Source organism: Rhinoraja longicauda, chromosome 2, assembly GCF_053455715.1.
Source record: "Rhinoraja longicauda isolate Sanriku21f chromosome 2, sRhiLon1.1, whole genome shotgun sequence".
NCBI lineage: Eukaryota > Metazoa > Chordata > Chondrichthyes > Rajiformes > Arhynchobatidae > Rhinoraja > Rhinoraja longicauda.
Window position 1 is genome coordinate 87,621,141 of NC_135954.1, and position 19,983 is coordinate 87,641,123.

Genomic DNA, 19,983 nt, shown 5'->3' on the forward strand with positions numbered 1-19,983 from the left:
CGGAACAGACAACTTTTCTCCAGAGATGCTGCCTGTCCCGCTGAGTAACTCCAGCTTTTTGTGTCTATCTTCAGTTTAAACCAGCATCTGCTGTTCCTTCCTGCACAAATAAACGATGAGCTTCATTTATATCTTCCGGGAAAGCATTGTGATAGCAAGTTTGTTGCAGATATTTTACTCGGCCATATGTAAAATCAAACAGCTGTTGCTCATGCTTGACTTCCATTGCTCAAAGTGGATCGGCATTTATTGCATATTAATTTTTTATAAATTATTTCCTTCCTCAGGGTTTGCTGGTGGCCACCATATTTTGCTTCTTTAATGGAGAGGTAAGCACAAAATTGGAACTAAAGCCTAAGCAGCTATATCGGTGTGCATCATGCCAGTGATATCCACCCAGTTAAATGCTACTTTCATGCAATGAAATGAAGAATGCCAATGCAGGGATAGAGAATGTCAGTATAAATGGGAGAATCTATACATCTAACCCACCGAAACAGATTAACCCAATATTCTGGAGTGCCCTCTGAGATGATCTTACAGATGAAATGTTGAGGTGATCCTTCAGTTGATGGGTGTAAAAGACCACATTGTGTTTTTTTTTAAATGAGCAGGAGGGTTATCCCTGGTATCGTGATGAGTATCTATTGCTTAATTAACATCGCAGAAACGGATGATATTCTTGTTTGTATAGACGTGCTGTGTGCAGATTGACTCTTCCAGTGGCCTTGTACGGAAGAAGATATCCTTCAGCACCTTTAGATTGCATCTACAGCTTAAAAGCACACCACTTAAAAAGTTTAACTGCGTGGCTTAACAATTGTATTTGGATGTGCGTATGTTGTACCTTAACGCATTCATGAAGACTCGACTATCTGGCAAGGAGAACTATGCCTTTTTATTGAGATTGTTCAAGGACATTGTTGGCTCACACTTAGAAAGTTTTAGGTGAGTGAAGGAAGTGAAGGAACTGATTCCTTTGAGTGCATCCTTTTTTAGTGCATCATGTGGAATTTCACTATTTGAAGCCTCTGTACATTAATAATACACCAGGAGTGCAAAACATGGCAAGCAACACAGGAAAAGTGACCCATCAGTGAATGTGGCCTCTCTTATGATAACTGAAGTACTTAGTTTTTTGAAACAAATAAAAATGTGATAAATAATGGCGATTTGCAAAACAGCCGGTTTGAACTGACCGTATTTGTATGCTGTAGACATGTTTTAACTTTGGCCATTTTGATGAGTCACTGACGATGTCCCTGTGCCATTGTTTGCTCTGAAGACGACAACACAGCTGCCTTAGATGGACACAAAATGCTGGAGTAACTCAGCGGGACAGGCAGCACCTCTGGAGATTGAAGAAGGGTCTCGACCCAAAACGTCACCCATTCCTTCTCTCCAGAGATGCTGCCTGTCCTGCTGAGTTATTCCAGCATTTTGTATCTATCTTCGGTTTAAACCAGCATCTGCAGTTCCTTCCTAAACACAACTGCCTTCACTGGCTATATCAGAAGCCTTGGTCTATATGTCCAAGCTTAAGAACCATTCATCTCATATCTCAAAGGAATTATCTTTAAAGCAAACAATAGGCTAAAACAAGATGGCTAAAGTGATTTAATGAGTGCAAAAAGAATGAAAGAAAGCAATATTCCTCCCAAAGATTGAGCTGGGGCAAGTGACGTGCTTGGTAAATCTTCTTGCACCTTACAAGGTGAGAGATATCTGTTTAAAGTCGTTGTGTAAAAACTGGAAGCTCACTTTCATCTAATAACTGAAAGCTACATTTTGGACAGCAGAGGAAGCAGGGGGAAATGTTGGTAAGGGTGTTGTTTCATTGAAGAATTCATTTTTGCATATTTCTAGTGCCTTTTTGGATGATGCCTGGAGCAACAGTTTTGTGAATGGACAGTTAGATTAATGATTTCAGCCTAAGCTGTTCAGCAGAAAAAAACCCTAACATTTGAACAAGCATGCCAAATTGTTATATCGATGGAAATGCATCAATTTCACGCATCAACATTCTCACGCAAGAGTATTTTAGCCCCATGAGTGATTGGTTTAGTTGCTGTACACAGTGAGAAATACCATGTTAAACCAGGTCCAAACCAGACAAGTGAGATGATTTCAGTCAGCAACTATTACTGCAGATTGCCATCACCTACCTCATTGTTGTCAGTGTAGAACAACTAAGTCTTTCAGTTACCAAGAGAGAGGACACATTTTGAAAAATTGGAGATTCAAGCAATGAGAAGTAAGTCTGAAGAAAGATCTTAACCCAAAATGTCACCCATTCTTCTCTCCGGAGATGCTACCTAGCCCGCTGAGTTACTCAAGCATTTTGTGTCTATTTTCTAGTAATTTCTGTGCAATCCTGTGCAATTGGAAATGACAATGGAAGAGTAGACCTCAGAGTCTGGAAGTTCCTTCAGACAAAGCAGAACTGGAATTTCACTGTGGCAGCAGCAGGGAGCAGAATATTACACGCACAGACAAGTGAAGCTGAATGGTTCTCTTTAACACCAAGAAAGCTGAGACAGGATTTTAGAGAAATGTTCAAAGTCACAGAAGGTTTGGCTAAAAGGTTTAAGGTGACTGGAAGTCAGTGACAAACATTTATGGAGTGTATTTTGCTGACTGATAATATGGTATGTATAAGCTTTATATCTACCTTCTAAAGGGAATAGATAAATAAGTGCGAGGGAAATCTTGCAGGGATATGAATTGAGGCAAGAGAGGTGATTGGGGATCCTTGACGAAGATATTTGCATCTTCTCTAGCCACAGGTGAGATCCTGGAGGGCTGGAGCTAACATTGTTCCTTCATTGAGAAGGGGAGAAAATCCCTGGAATGAAAGGCTGGTGAGTTCGCATCAGTGGTAGGGAAGCTACAGGAGAGAATTCTTCCACATAAGATTTACTCCCATTTGGAAGAGAATAGGTTAATTAGAGACAGTCGGCATTGCTTTATATATGGCAGGTCATGTCTTATTATCTTGATCAAGTATTTTGACAAAGGTGATTGATGAGGGCAGGGTGTTGGATGTTGTCTACATGGATTTTAGTGAGGCATTTGGTCTACTCTCCTGCAGTCAAGAGTCAAGAGTGTTTTATTGTCATATGTCCCAGACAGAACAATGAAATTCTTACTTGCAGCAGCACAACTGACTATGTAAACATAGTACTCTATAACAATGTAATAAACGAGAAAAACAAGTTCAGTGTGTGTATGTATTTATACCTATATATATATAGATATAAAACATTCATGTATATAAAACCAGCCAACAATAATAGTGCAAAAAGACAAAGCCAATACTTCCAAGACAATATAGTTCAGAGCTTATTTGGAGGTTGTAGCATTTGATAGCCTGATGGCTATAGGGAAGGTTTTTCCTGAACCTGGACATTACAGTTTTCAGGCCCCTATATCTTCTTCCCAATGGGAGGAGTGAAATGAGTGTGTGGCCAGGGTGGTGTGGGTATCTAATGTTGCCGGCTGCCTTTTTGAGGCAACGACTCCTGTAAATACCTTCCATGGAGGGGAAGTCAGGACCCATGATGGACTGGGCAGTGTTCACCACTTTTTGCAGTCTTCTTTGCTCCTGGGCGTTCAAGTTGCTGAACCAGGCCGTGATGCAACCAGCCAACATGCTCTCTACTGCATACCTGTAGAAGTTCAAGAGAGTCCTCTCTGACATACCAAATCTCTGCAATCTTCTCAGCAAGTAGATGTGTTGATGGGCTTTCTTTATAGTTACATCAGTGTGCTGGGTCCAGGAAATATCTTCAGAGATATGCACACCCAGGAATTTGAAGCTTTTGACTCTCTGACAGGTATGTGGGTCCTCATCCTTCCTCTTAAAAAGTCCACAATCAGTTCCCTGGTCTTACTAACATTCTACATGCACTAGGAACAATTTACAATTATACCAAGCAAATTAACCCTACAAACCTGTATGGCTTTGGAATGTGGGAGGAAACCGGATCACACGGAGAGTACCCACGCAGGTCATGGGGAGAACGTACAAACTCCGTACAGACAGCACCCGTGGTTAGGATTGAACCTAGGTCTCTGGCGTTTAAGACAGCAACTCTACCGCTGTGCCACTGTGCCGCCCCCAGAGCTGCAGCAATAACTGAGAAGAGCTGAAGCTAAGTGGTGCTGTCCTCTATAACTAGGTGGAAGTTGCCTTTGAAATGAGGCGGATAAAGGCCTGACAAATCTGGACATGTGAAACAAACAGTAATCTGATTGAACATAAAATTGTGGGTAAAAACGCTAGTGGCAAATTTAGACAAGCCCAGGAGTTCCCAATAGAATTTGCTCTCTCCACTGCTTACTGTATCTCAGTCACGTAGCAGTGGCAGTGCTATAAAATTGACCTGGTGTAGAGGAGCAGAAAATTATTTACAGTTTTCACTCATGATACCTTTCCAGTTTCCAATTTACAAAGCAAATTGTATGTGGCCAGGATTATGTTCAGCTGCGATTCTCTCACAGTCGGTTATCCTGCCTGCACTCATTCTAGGCTCCCAAGCAGAAAATGGCAGTTTCAGCTGCCGACTAAGAGCAAGCAGTATCAGTGGGACCAGATGCCAGCATAAATCAACTAGCTCAGGAGAGCTGGCAAATGAAATGTAATGTTCTGTAACTAAGAAACATGGAGCTCAAGCTGAAAGCAAACCTCTGCAACATAAACCAAAAGCTCTTCAAGGATTACCGTGAGGTCCAAGTCAAATATTATTCAGACTGTACTGAAGCTGTAGAGATATTACTGAAGTCAGTTCAAAGTGAGGTCTCTGACAAGTTCCCATGGAGGAGACTAGTCCAAAAGATAAAGAATCGTGACATCCAGAGCAATTTGTCCACATGATACACACAAGGAACTGCAGATGCTGGCTTACAAAAAAAGACACAAAGTGCTGGAGTAGCTCAGGCAGCAGCTCTGGAGGACATGGATCTCCATGCTGCCTAAACCTCTTAGTTACTCCAGGACTTTGTGTCTCTTGCTGTCAAAAATGATCCTCAACTATCACTAGCTGCCTCCTATCACCAATCCATTTTCAGATCTGAATGTGTCTTGGTGACAGGAAGCAGCCGGTGATGGTTAAGTATCGCTTATGCGATTGCAAGCATATGACCAGTGGGTGGGTGCTGCAACCTTGCTGTTCCATAAGGATGTGAATGAAGGAGGCTTATTATAACAGGCCCTTCCCAGGATACGATTTCTTGACCTATGCACAGCCCATACGTACAAACAAGTGTTTGGCATTCTGGTGGGCTGCTGTGGAATTGCAGGCATCTTCTGCCATGTTGGAAGTCAGTTTGTTTCAATATCTGAATGGTTGAGTTAAACGTCCTGATTTAACTACACATTGTCCTTGGATTGCCCGTATTTAAAAAATATATATATAACCAGGCAACCTAATTTTTGACGAGCAAACCGTTCGGGTTGGAGACAGTTCTCAGGAACGGAATCTGCCATTACCTGTGGAGGATCTGTAAGTATGCTGATGGCACAAAGATTGGTGCTGCTGATTGTTTCTGTTCTGTATGGTACAAAGTCAAAAACCTTGTTCATGGGCAAAGATCCAAATTAAGTAGGGGAATACTTAGATTCAAGCATAGTGTAATCATGCCATGATCCTCGGGTCTAGCATTAAAATATAAAATATGTTATCACAAATGTTTCTTTGTGAAGGGTCCTAATCCAAAACATGACCTATCCATGTTCTCCAGAGATGCTGCCTGACCCACTGAGTTACTCCAGCACTTTGTGTCTTTTTTTTGTATACCAGCATTTGCAATTCCTTGTATCTACTATTAAATATGGTGCCAACAGTCTCTCAAATGGTGGTGTTTCAGTGCCTAAGAGATTTCATCTAATAGTCCAGTGACCAGAGTTCAAAACCCATCAGCGGTAGAATTTAAATTCAGCTACTAATTTGGAATTTGTATCAATTGATAATATGGGCAATAATGGCCACAAGATGTACTGGATTGCTGTAAAGCCGCACCTAGTTTACTGATATCCACCAGGGAGCACAGCTCTCAGCCATACCTGGTCTGGCCTACACCTGGCTGCAGATCTATCCCATATGGTTGACTCCTATATAACCTAGGTTAATTCATTAGAATGGTAAAGGGGCATAATTACACTGAGGTGCAACTTCCAGTGCACCAACTTCCATTTTCACCTCTTTTGGCTGAGTTGGCCTTTGACCCATCTGTAGCCGCACCAGTTTAGGGCCAATGATGCAGAATATATATTGCAAACTTTGCTAATAATTGAACAATTGAAATTGAACCCAGCAAGCCATTCCATCGTAGCTCTCTCACCATCACCTCAAGAACAATCTGGGACAAACCATAAGTGTTGGCCTAGACTGCCATTCTCCACACTTGAAAAATGAATTAATAAAGCTTTAGTTTTTCCAGTATCTTCACTCATGTCTTCAGAAATCTATAATGCTGCCCTGGCCTGCTCCATGCAATTCCCCTCAAATTCTCTTTAGTTCATTCTCCCTGCTTCTCAGCTTTAATTATCCTGTAAGATAATATCTGCATGAAGGTTGGTAAATAAACACACTGTGTTCAATATTGAGGTCTTCTATATATTTAGTGAGAGCTTGCTCCTGTCTACATCTATAACTGTTCCGTCCTTCCAATACTCTGATCTCGAGGATCCATTTGTCCATCCTTTTATAGCTCGGCCATTGACACCAGAACCTGTGGCTGCACAGATTCCAAATTCTGGAATTCACTGCTGAACCTCCCAATTTCACTACCTTTCCCATCAGATATATCCTTTGAACTCAAGTTTTGCTCATCACTCCTATTATGTTCCTCCACAAAATAGTTCATCTTTTATTGATAACACTGTTTTCAGCACCAGATGATTTTTTTTTGCCAGATTTGAAGGGGCTGTATAAATGCAAGCTGCTGATACAACTTGGACATTGAGTTCAACAATGAGTTTTAATGTCATCCTTTAAAAAAAAGATTTCCTTCAATTAGATAGTGGCCAATTTGTATCGTTGCCCTTATTTTTTATCGTTATCTTTATTGATAACAAAAATACATCAATATCCATACCATTCACTCAACATCAGTAGTTATTTTGGTTTTGGTTTTGAGAATCGTTTCAATTGCACCATCTTTTGGATTATAAAGATTTTCCTGTATCATCCTGAACAGCCTTGCTCTACTTTTAAAGTAATACCCTTACTTTTCAGACAATCCTGCATTAGTCTGAAGAGTGCCCTGTGTGGTATCTGTGCAGGCCATTTCTGAGAGGTTGGTGAAACCTGGAACAGAATTCTCAGAATTGGTGTTAATTTGGCAGGTTGAGGCTTTCAACAAGGAAGCCTAATTCAGGAGGCCAGAGCCCACAAGAGCAAGAGGGAAATCATGAGGGGAGTGGTGGCTATGTATGCTTTGTTTTAGTTTTAGTTTAGTGTAGATTTAATTTAGTGATACAGCATGGTAACAGGCCTTTCAGTCCATCACATCCATGCTGACCTTCTATCACCCATTCAAACTAGTTCTATGTTGTCCAACTTTCCCACCCACTCCCCTCACATATAGGGCAATTTTACCGAGTCCTATTAACCTACCAACCCACATGTCTTTGAGATGTGGGAGGCAAGCCAGGGCACCCAGAGAAAGACCACGCATACAAACTCCACACAGATAGCACCCGAGGTCATGATGGAACCCGGGTGTCTACTGAAATGCAGCAGGTCTACCAGCTGAGGTGTTGGGGTGGAATGGGCCAGTATACTGAAGTGGGCCAGTCTACTGAAATGGGCCAGTTAGTCATGAGGGATAGTGGAGGGAGTGGATGTGAACAGACCACCACAGGAGTTGAAAGTGCAAGGACCCCATCTGAGAAAAGGGGCTAAGGTGTAGAAAAGGTAAGTGCCGTGTGGGCATTTGTGAAGAATGGCCCCAGTGTTGATTTGAGGGGAGTAGATGTGGTTGGTTGGGTGTCTGATTGAGGTCGGGTGGTTTTTAGTTTTTAGAGATGCAGTGTGGAAAACAGGCCCGTCAGTCCACCGAGTCCACGCTGACCATTAATCACCCATGCACTAATTCTATCCTATACACAAGAGACAATTCACAGAAGCTGATTAACCTACAAACCCCACACAACTTTGGGATGTGGGAGGAAACCGGAACACTTGGAGGAAACCCATGCGGTCACAGGGAGAATGTGCAAACTCGACACAGACAGCATCTGAGGTCAGGATCGAACCCAGGACTCTGGCGCTGTAAGGCAGCAACCATACCGCTGGTCCACTGTGTCACCCAGGGTGAAGCAGAGAGAATGCAGAGGGTTGTGGGGGTGATCACTCCTGGGAAATTCACAAGGGTGCTGACCCTGACGCCTTTCTCACTGCAGACTACAAGCTGTACCTAATGCATGTGCACATAGCAGTGGTGACCTCTGGCATGTGTCCCAATTTTTGCATTTGTAAATGGCGACGTGAATACATGAGGTAGAGCTGTGGATCTCTCAGAGTTGTCTCTCGGGAAACGATGCTATGCGTAAATTATCAGTGATTCCAAATAATACCAAAGGATTCCAATACATGGTGACAAAATGAAAAATCTTGCATCAAAAAGCACTGTATGATGTGAAATATAAAATTGTTTTGATTTAAGTGTGCCTAAGCATTTACTTCCTCAAGGCCAACAAAAACTATTAAAATTCAATAAGCTAAAATATTTTGCATGTTCAGTGTGACTTTAATCTACAGTTGTTGCCAAGATATATAAATGATTAATGGTTCATTTATTAACGAGCTTTTAGGGAAAATATACTTCCCTAATATTTTAGGGAATATTCCAATGATACACTACTCCATTGTTCAGATATCCCGATGGTTCGGTATCTGGCTCTTGACATTTCATTTCCACACTCCATGGCCCCATTTCCTGCAATCCGTTTAAATTCAGTAGGTTTCTGGTTCCTAATTCCTGTGACCCCTTTAAACTGACCAGGGTCCAGGTACCTGTGCTTCCTTTAAACTCACCAGAGCCCTGGTTCCCCTGCTCCATTTAAAAGTGTATTGCTGGATTAACAGGAGCAATATCCAACTGACTGGAAAATTTGCCAATCTGGCATCATGAAAGTGTAGGTGGGTTTAGTGTTTGACTGCGTGTTGTGTTTCGAAAGATGATAAAGAAATGCATCCGGAGAATACAGGAAGAATATTTAGGCATCATTGATATGCATATACAAAATAAGTAAGCATCTGAAGAATATAAATGTTGGTCTTGGGAAGTGAATGAGAAGAACTTAAAGACTGAGTTGGAAGTAATTGAAGAATAAAGAAGGATTACTTGATATGATTGCCTGTTGAATGTTGTACCAGACTCAAAAGCTTTGGCTGTGAGTCGAGAACAGAGCAGATCATTTAATGATAATTGACTTCTCAAAACCTGTGGAAGAACAGTTTAATAGAGTATAAAAGTTGCTGAATTATTATTAAATTCAGCATGTTAATCAATGGTTTTTTACGAGAAGTGGATATGATTACTGTTCTATATTATGTGATTGATTCTCAAAATCTTCTGAAATGACTCGTTTAAAAAAAAAAGAAAATGAGAAGCAGATGGGAAATCAAAAAAAGAACCAGTTGGTAATGAACAAAGAGCACTTGGGGAATGAAAAATAGATAAAATGCTATACTGGGATGTTTTATCTTCGTCAAGTGGCGGAGTGCCATTGATAGAGAATGTGACTCTTTGGCAGTTAGCATTAAATATTAGCCTGCCTGTAATGCCACAGGACACATGCATGATATTACTTCCTGCTCTGCTCTTCCTATACAAAACGTTAGCCAAAGAAAGAGTCGGCGAATGCAAAATGTGCTTTCCCACTAACATTCATTACAATTTTCAATAAAAGGGCCTTTTGTGTAATCCAAACAAATGGAATCCTTTTGCACCATTGTTAGAATTATATCTAGTGTATTAACTAACTAAATTAACTAATTAAATCTATAGTATCCTCCTTGGTGAACTCTGATCATATACTACCTCGACTGTATCCTCTGCCTCCATGAGTAGATCTTCATTGTGATCTCTGACTAGTCTCACCTTTCTTTGTGCAACTCTTTTACTGTTTACACACCATGAGAACATTTGTGGGATCTCCATTTATATTTGCCTTCAGTCTTTTCACATATTCTATGTTTGTTTGTTTGTTTGCTTGTGTGTGTGTGTGTGTGTGTGTGTGTGTGTGTGTGTGTGTGTGTGTGTGTGTGTGTGTTTGCTTGTGTGCTTGTGTGTGTGTGTGTGTGTGTGTGTGTGTGTGTGTGTGTGTGTGTGTGTGGTGTGTGTGTGTGTGTGGTGTGTGTGTGTGTGTGTGTTTGTGTGTGTGTGTGTGTGTGTGTGTGTGTGTGTGTGTGTGTGTGTGTGTGTGTGTGTGTGTGTGTGTGTGTGTGTGTGTGTGTGTGTGTTTGTGTGTGTGTGTGTGTGTGTGTGTGTGTGTGTGTGTGTGTGTGTGTGTGTGTGTGTGTGTGTGTGTGTGTGTTTGCTTGTGTGTTTGTGTGTGTGTGTGTGTGTGTGTGTGTGTGTTTGCTTGTGTGCTTGTGTGTGTGTGTGTTTGCTTGTATGTGTGTGTATGTATATACAGTATATATATATATATATATAGTACTCTCCCTCTCTCTCTCTCTCTCTCTCTCCATATATATATATATAAATTTTAGTCTTATAAGTAAGAAATAAGTAAGAATGTTATTGCTCCATTTTGGGACAAATGACAATAAAGCACTCTCCCATCTCCCCCTCTCTCCACTCTCTCCCCTCTCTCCTTTCCCCTCTCTCTCTCGCTCCCCTCTCTCCCTCCTCTCTCCCTCTCTCCCCTCTCCTATCTCTGTCCCCACTCCCCTCTCTCCCCTCTCTCCCTCCCCTCCACTCCCTCTCTCCCCCGTCTCTCTCCTCCCTCTCCTGTCTCCCCTCTATTCTCTCCTCTCTCTCCCCTCTCTCCCTCTTTCCCCCGCCACCCTCTTCTCTCTCCACTCTCTTCCTTTCCCCCTCTCTCCTCTCTCTCTCCGCTCTCCCCTCTCTCCCCCTCTCCTCTCTCTCCCTGCTCTCCTCTCTCCCTCCCTCCCCCTTCTCTCTCTCTCTTCTCTCCCTTCTCTCCCCTCTCTCCTCCCCTCTCTCTCCCCTCTCTCCTCTCTCCCCTATCTCTCCGCTCTCCCCTCACTCCCCCCTCTCCTCTCTCTCTCCCCGCTCTCTCTCTTCTCTCCTCTCCTCTCTCTCCTCTCCTCTCCTCTCTCTCCCCTCTCTCTCCCCTCTCCTCCCTCTCTCTCGCTCTCTGTTTCTCTCTCCATTTTTAGTTCTATTTGAGCTTTTTGTAATCTCCCTTTTGTCCTCACTTACGTTATCTGTCAGTCATCTGACATGTACCTTTTTTCAATGCTATTTTATTCTCTATTCCTCCTGATTCAGACAACGCTAGTTTACATTTCTATACTCTTCCCCTTCCAAAGAAATTAGCTTAGGTTTACCTAAATGATTTCTGCATTAAAGGCCTCATATTGGTCCATTGTAGTTTTGCCTGCCAAGATTTAATACAAATTTATCTGTGACAGATGTGTTCTGATCTCAGTGAATTTGGCTCTTCTCCATTTGACAGTTTTTACCTTGGAGTGGTCCATGTCCCTTTTTCAAAGCTAATTTCTGATCTGATGTGGCTTGGACTTGAGCGTTACAGATCATAATTTCCAAAATTGCTGGTGACTCTAAAGTTGGATTCCAAATGAACTGTGCGGTGAATATTTGCAGCCTTCCAGAGTATGAAAATAGAGTGTGGATGGGAAGACATTTGGCAGGTGAAATTTATCTCAAGAAAATGCAACTTGTTACATTTGGCAGGAGGAACAAGGAGACCAAAATATACTGGAGGGCACCATGATCTTGGTTATATTGTGAGTAGATCATTCAATGCAGCAGGTTGAGGAACATGTTCTGTGAAGCTTTCACGCTGGATTCAGCAGCAGGAAGGCTGGATATCACCATTGTTTATGGGAATCACCCACTACTTACAGGCTAAGTGCTGATTTCCAGTGATTGTTACGATTCTAGAACCGTTTGGTGCTTTCTACAATTGCTGAAGAATTAATTAACGAGTAGCGCCCAGATATGGGAACATTGGTAGGCATTTCCCATCATATACAGTGAGAGCACATTCAAAGTTTTCATCAGTTGCTGGAAAAGGGAAGCAGAGCAAAGAGGCTCTCAGCAGGAAGTCATGTGTTTGGGAAACAACTCTTCTAACTGAGGTTCTGCACGGACTGCCAATGTACTTTCAGCCCAAGTACTGGTCTTGATAACACCAATGGTCACTTTAATCATGTTGAGCACTTGGGGCTTTGCTTAAGCAGGCGCTGATTGTCCAGCAAGAGAGGGAGATGTGTGTCAGTGAACAACATGAAATATATCTGTACAGGCGGAATAGGTATGTGTGAGACTTTCATTTATGTTCAGTGAATAACAAAGTAAGGTCTGAATCCTGATACAGGGGGAACAGTGTCTGAGGCCAGTGGTGAGCTGACGGGACACAGCATGTGAAGTGCAACAACTGATCCCAACTGCTCTATTTGCCTGGCATCATACCCCGTTCCACAGGGCTTTTGCATTCACCACAACAACTACCTTCTTCCTCTGTCCTTCCACCATTTGTGTGGAGGAGTCCTTGTAGATAGATTAACTTCTCTCGTCCTCCCCATCTCTTCCAACATGGCCTTCAGTATAACTTTTAGATCAATGGCATCTGTTCTGTTTGGACAGTACCATTTATCGCAGTTGACTTGGGAAGCTCCTGCTACCACGATGCACCTCCTCTGTAAACGGTAGCGTTTACTACACTGAGTCCCGTGCTGAAGTATTCAGCCAGTATACTGCGCAATCAGCATTTCCTTACACAGCAATCTTGGCACTGAACAGTCAGGGGGAAGGTGGGGCGTGGGCCCATTACTCTCCCGATACCGGTTTTCCAGGACTGTCAAATTGAACTTCCCAGGAAGCTGACCCCTCTCAATGCCTTCTCAAAGGACATTGTTCAGTGCCTGATCATTACCTAAAGGTAAACGTAAATGGTTTTACATTTGTTTAAGAAAAAGGGCCGCCCGGTGGTAGAGTTGCTGCCTTACAGCGCCAACGACCAGGGTTCGATCCGTAAAGTTAAAGTGATAGATCAACTGCACAGAACAATCCTCAGTGTTCTCACATGAACATTTTTTGAAGTTATAAAGATCAGAGAAAACTCCTTTGTGATCCAATGAGTAATTTAAAAACTTGTAAAGCAATTTAACAACTTCACACGTGTGCAAAGAAAATAATATTTGCCATTTTTGTTCCATTGCCTCCTTCCCAATGGGTAGCTCTCTTTGCTACAACCAAAATTCACAAGGCAAACAGTCTTGAACATCATCCAGGAATCATGCTGCATTTGGTGATGAAGGCACCAGGCTTATCTCGTCTGAAGAGGTGCCAGCAGCCTGTAACACCACCTCCTCCGGACAATTTCCTATCCTAAATAAGGGCGATTGGAAGTCTAGGAAGAAAATGCTCAAGGCAGGACCACTGCCCCGTTTATCCAATGCACAGACTGTGGTCTATTTGAAAGTGTGGGCTTTCTGTTCACACTAGAAATTATGCAGGACATCTACATCAAGCACACATTATCGGTGGACAGATATCATTTTATCTTAAAAACCCACCTCTGCCTGAAGAGATCAAACTAATGAGTATGATGAACCGGTGTGCTGACCAACCTCCCTTCCATTGACTCCATTTGTTACCTCACGCTGCCTCGGCAAGGCTAACAGCATAATACACAATAGACAATAGGTGCTGGAGTAGGCCATTCGGCCCTTCGAGCCAGCACCACCATTTAATGTGATCATGGCTGATCATTCACAATCAGTACCCTGTTCTTGCCTTCTCCCCATACCCCCTGACTCCGCTGTCATTAAGAGCTCTATCTAACTCTCTCTTGAAAGCATCCAGAAAATTGGCTTCCACTGCCTTGTGAGGCAGAGAATTCCACAGGTTTACAACTCTCTGACTGAAAAAGCTTTTCCTCATCTCCGTTCTAAATGGCTTACCCTTTATTCTTAAACTGTGGCCCCTGGTTATGGACTCCCCCAACATTGGGAACATGTTTCCTGCCTCTAACATGTCCAATCCCTTAATAATCTTATATGTTTCAATAAGATCCCCTCTCATCCTTCTAAATTCCAGTGTATACAAGCCTAGTCACTCCAGTCTTTCAACATACAACAGTACCGCCATTCCGGGAATTAACCTAGTAAACCTACGTTGCACGCCCTCAATAGCAAGAATGTCCTTCCTCAAATTTGGAGACCAAAACTGCACACAGTACTCCAGGTGCGGTCTCAAGGACAAATCTCACCTTGGCCATCCCTCCTCTCCCCTATCCCATTGGGCAAAAGGTATTGATGTGTGAAAACACACACCTCCAGATTCAGGGACAGTTTCTTCCTACCTGTTATCAGGCAGCTGAATCATCCTACCACAACTAGAGAGCAGGCCTGACCTACTTTCTACCTCATTGGTGACTCTTGGACTATCTTTGATCGGACTGTACTAGCTATACCTTGCACTAAACATCATTCCCTTATCATGTATCTATACACTGTAAATGGGTCGATTGTAATCATGTATTGTCTTTCCATTAACTGGCTAGCACGCAACTAAAGCTTTTCACTGTACATCCGTAGACGTGACAATAAACAAAACTGAAACTGAACATGAGGATGAGGACATCTCTGAAATGATACCAAGCAATGAGAACTACTGTTCTCATTGGTGTTAAAATAAAAGAATATAACATTTTTCATATGATGTGTCGGAAGGAACTACAGATGCTGGTTTAAACCAGATAGACACAAAAAGCTGGAGTAACCCAGCAGGACAGGCAGCATCTCTGGAGAGAAGGAATGGGTGAGTTTCAAGAGGAAGGGTCTCAACCCGAAATCTCATCCATTCCTTCTCTCCAGAGATGCTGCCTGTACCACTGAGTTACTCCAGCTTTTTGTGTCTAACTTTCAAATGATTGCATGGTAGTTATACCAGAGGACAAGTAATGAAAAGACCTGCATGAATAGTCTGGACATATGACTTCATATTCCACTAATGACAGCTGGAGAAGTTAAATTCACTTGCTTAATTAAAAAATAAACCTGGAATAAAAATCCAGTGGTTTCTAAAACTACTGGATCTGCAAGAATCTATATAATTTGTTGGTGAAGAAAATCTATGGCCTTTAGTTAACCTGGTCTACACCTATATGACTCCACACCTCGAGTTATGTGGCTGATCACCAACTGCACTCTAACTTTGGTTCAGAGGGCTCTTCAAGGGATGGGCGATAACAACTGCAACCAATTTGCACGCACAGACAGAAATGTGATAAATAATGTAAAGAGGACACAGCTGATAATATCAAACAGGTGATGCATTTCTGTGTCTTTTGTCGTCCTTTAGATGCAAGCAGCTCTGAAGAGGCAGTGGATGCAGTATAAAATGCAGCTGGGGCAGCAACGGAGAGAGCACTGTTCCATGCGTTCAACCTCGTACACAGCGACATCCATCTCTGAAGTTCCCGGCTACTCCTATCATCAAGACAGCAACAGTGAATATTTAAATGGCAAGTGTGCAGAAGATTCTGAAATTACTGCCCTGAAATCAAAAGAGACATATGCTTGACCTGACCGAGAGTGATCGACAAGATTATAAATTTTTAAAAAATCCCATTTTACCCATTAAAACATAGAGTCCAGTATCAACTGTCAGTCTCTAAAATAAGCAACCCAACCCAACAGGGAAAAAAAGTAAACACTTTGCTGGCAGCGGCAGTCAAGAAAGGGGCCAGTCGAGGCAGATGTTTCAATATTTCATACAGTGGTGCTTTCAGAACTCTGACTAGAAAATGGAGCTGTCAGTTGACATGCGTGACATTTCTATGGCTGTAAGTGCTGTTTTGAAAACAAGGCCCACTACAAAAGTCTGGCTAAGAATAATTCAAAGAATCTGCACCAGGATCGTGGAGTGCAGACAAATGCCAAGGTAGTGCACAGCTTCTCCCACTCGGGGCACTGCCTGATAAGCCATGCACAACACTGGTCACGGCCGGCTGATTCACAACTCACGGGTTTCATTAGCCGGCTTCCCGCTGCTCCTCAAAAAATTAAGAAGCCTTGGAAATTTAGCCCTTGGCCCCAAAGCCATTCCTTTCTTCAATGATAATTTGAAATTGATCGGTTGTTCTTAATTTGCAGGTTTGCAGCTATGATTAGGTACATCTTCTTCATATTGTTGCTTTTAACTGGAAAAACAACTACACACACACAAGGACAGAGAGGTTAATGCAGTTGTGTGCTGCAAGATGAAATCCACCCACAACAAACCTGAAAGTGATCGTCAAAACGTACCACCTCACAGTCGCCTGTCATGGATTGTCCATCCATTAGCAACGATATAATTTGGCTTCATCCTTGCTGTGGTTTATGCTTCCAGCAAGTTAGCAAATAGCACTGCTGATGCAGTTGTATGGAGCACTGTGACTGTGCCTTGGCACTGGAGAAGGAAGAGGCCAAACCAGTCAGGCAGACAGGGCCAAGAAGTCCTTTCTAAGTCAGATCTTTAATGAAGAATGAACAAACAGTTTACTCTCGAGTCAGGATTTAACAAATTACCTGCATTAATGTCCGCAGAATATTTTGAGCTTTTGGGCCGAATAAGTAATATTCACTAAACCTTATTGACCGTGTTCTCTCGAAACTGATGGTTTGCGCCAGAATTACTTGTCCACCCGACATGTGAAGCTGACCTGTGCATGCGGATGTAATTAGTTTGGTAGACTTTGCACACCAAATTGACAAACCACAACATTGAGGGTGAGAGTTTTTTTTTTTTCAACAGTTGGTGGTTGAAGGAAAGGAGCAATGCGGTAACAGGGTATGCTTAACGCGCCACATAAAGTTCCATTGAGATCGTCTGAACTACATATGCAGGAGGTGAATGCATGGGACAGCAGAGTCTTGTGCTCGGATTTAGCAGCAGCAGCCAGAGACATTGCTCGCCATCCTGTCTGCTGTTGCAAATACCATTCTACGCCGTAATGCCAAGTGGCATCATCCACTATAGGAAGTGATTAATTGCACCAAAGTAGGTTGAAAATTATGAATTTGGAGTAGATATATTTAAGGTATTTAAAACTTGCATTTCTAATTACTTTTGTAAAACTATGACATTTAAATACTTGCAGTGCCAGATTTCTCTACTCCAAGTAGCAAAGCAAAAAGAATAGATTATAAATTCTTCCAATGTCTATTAGCCACACCATTAGAACAATTGTGAAGTTTTCCCTTGTTCAATATTTCTACCGAGATTGTAAATATATTATTACAGAATTATTTACAGTGTGACTAGAAGTAATGAACAAAGAAGATCTTTTACATGCTGATTTACCATATAGTTAGATAGAACCATCAGGGGAACTTATGCTCCCATGTTACCGGCAAGATTTTTTAATGAAAAGAATTATGATGGATTGGACAGTGCACAGGTGAGTAAAAATGTCATATATGACCATGAGTTTTCCAGAACCAAAATGAGCAATCTTATCCAGATAATAACTGGTTTCAAAACTTTCTGCATGACAGATACTGAATATTTATTGCCATGAATTTCACAAACCCAGCCAACGAGTGTTTAAGAGATATGTTTTAATTCTCTTCCCCGTGGGAAAGAATTCAGAATTATAAGGATATTCTAAAGTCTCAGCATATCCTTTTCTGAAAGGAGGAATTAACTATTGGTGTCCTGTGACGAGCCCTAACTGGGCATTAAACCATCCAAGTAATATGCAGATATACAAGTAGAAGCATTCTTGTGGGTGGAATTAACTGGGTATATACACCTCCACCATGTTCACACTTAAATACTTGAGCATCTTCAACATATCTATTTACAAACAATACTGTAGTCAATGAGGTGAAACCTCTACCTATTGGGAACCCCAAGGCACTCAGATCCCAGGCTTCATTTTCATCGTACTGGCTCACTTGTGAAGATAGTAAATAAATAGGAAATCACCTTGTTCCTTTGAACACCTAAAAGAAAGGATTTCAATGTCGATTATACTCCAATGTAGACACAAAATGCTGGAGTAACACAGCGGGTCAGGCAGCATCTCTGGAGAGAAGCAATGGGTGACGTTTTGGATCAAGACCCTTCTTCAGACTCCACTTGTTTGTGCCTCAGAAATGTAACTCGAGTCCCATGTATGCCCCAGCACTTGGATTTGCACTTTAGAAGTGCACTCTCACCTGACTTAGAGAGGTCCTCTGACCATTTGTTTATTGATCAGTTATTTACAGTACAAGTACAAATGACCCTGTTCTGATAAAAGGTAGTCAACCTGAGTATTTCCAAAAATTTTGTTTTTATTCCATAAACAGCTTGAAACATTTTAAGAGCACTACCACTTTATTTGATTTAGGACACAGTAGTTAAATTGACTGCCACCAATTATACTTATAACACCAACACTAAATTGCATTTTCATTATTCAATAAAACACAAATTCCATTAAACTTTACTACAAATACATGGCATTGATTTTAACTACTTGTCCCCAGTGAAATTTAAGCGAGTAAACTTGGAGGCTGTAACGGTAGGCAGAGGACATTAACAATTATATCCCGCCTCAGCCTAATTGACTATAATTTTAAACGGAAGGTAGCAAAGAACATGTGATGCTCTCTTTAAGTGAGCAGAACAGGTTCTCTTGATTGGGACATGGTGTGATATTTTGCCTAAGGCTGTCATGGCTTTAGGGCAGGTAAAGTTTGTCGGGAACATACTACCTTTTGATTGCATTATTATTAACTGTCAAAAGGGTCTAAAATAATTAACGAGGATTATCAGGGTTCCATCATGAGCAGATTGTGTTGTTTCCTGAGGTTTACAAGTGGAAGAAATAATTAATTTTTGTCCACACTAAGCAAAACCAATAAAGACAACCAAATCGACATGTTTGCAATACCTCCATGAGAATGACTGTATTTTCATGTTCCAGTCAACACTGTCAGTGTCTATTTGAACTTAAAAGGCGTTGGAACAGTTTTATATATGAGGAATTAATGAACAGTCAATAGCTTAATGTAATGTTTAGTATTCTGTTACATTGTGGACTGTAGACAATACTACAAAAAAATTGCTGTAAATATTTCACCCAGTGAACTTTCCCTTTAAATCCATACGTTAGTTTATTCTTTAACACATCATTTTCCCTATGTTTAGCTCCAAAATGGTTTGCTTACAATTCACGTTTGAGAAATTATTCACATGTCATATGATGATACCTTTGTTTCAAGTGCATTACTAATTAAACACATGCTCTGGCTTCTGAAGTAGCTGTTCTTTAAAATATATGTGAATACCTTACAACATTAAAGCTGACTGAAATAAAAATTGTCATTTGCATTCATGTTGGAAGAAGGACAACAGAGTTAGCACAGTGCCAGCACAGCACAGGGGTAGCAGCATCTGGTGTGTCACATGACGAGGGAAGGGAGAATACAGAGTGACTGCAATACAGGACCACCTAACAGAAAAGATTTGCCCTATAAAATTTAATTCAGGCTGCCAGCTTTGCAGAGTGGAAATAAAATGTGGTTTTGTTGCCCTGGGGGAAGGAACAGTCTAATATGAAATATTTGCCTTTCCCACTGAGAGAATTAAGGCACAGCTAATTCAAACCCCAAGTCCAATTGGCATTTTATATTACTCCTGCTCAATATGATGGCAATTGAATTATCCTAATCTATTCAGTGTGATGTTGAATAAACCCGAGTCAGCAATAACATGTCAGATAGAATCAAGCCAATCCAGGAAGCCATTCTCACATATGTGTCATTGGGATTATCAGAT

The 19,983-nt window shown here is 41.6% G+C and overlaps 1 protein-coding gene across 11 annotated transcripts in view; it reads left to right on the top strand.

The window, feature by feature from the left end:
- Positions 1-19,507, top strand: part of calcr (calcitonin receptor) — a 184,594-nt gene extending 165,087 nt beyond the window's left edge. For all 11 annotated transcript variants that reach the window (XM_078422879.1, XM_078422886.1, XM_078422844.1 and 8 more), the window contains 2 exons: positions 288-329; positions 15,532-19,507. In XM_078422879.1, the coding sequence (XP_078279005.1) occupies positions 288-329; positions 15,532-15,753 (264 nt within the window). In that variant the 3' untranslated portion in view covers positions 15,754-19,507. The remainder of the gene's footprint in view (positions 1-287; positions 330-15,531) is intronic.
- Positions 19,508-19,983: the final 476 nt, after the last annotated feature.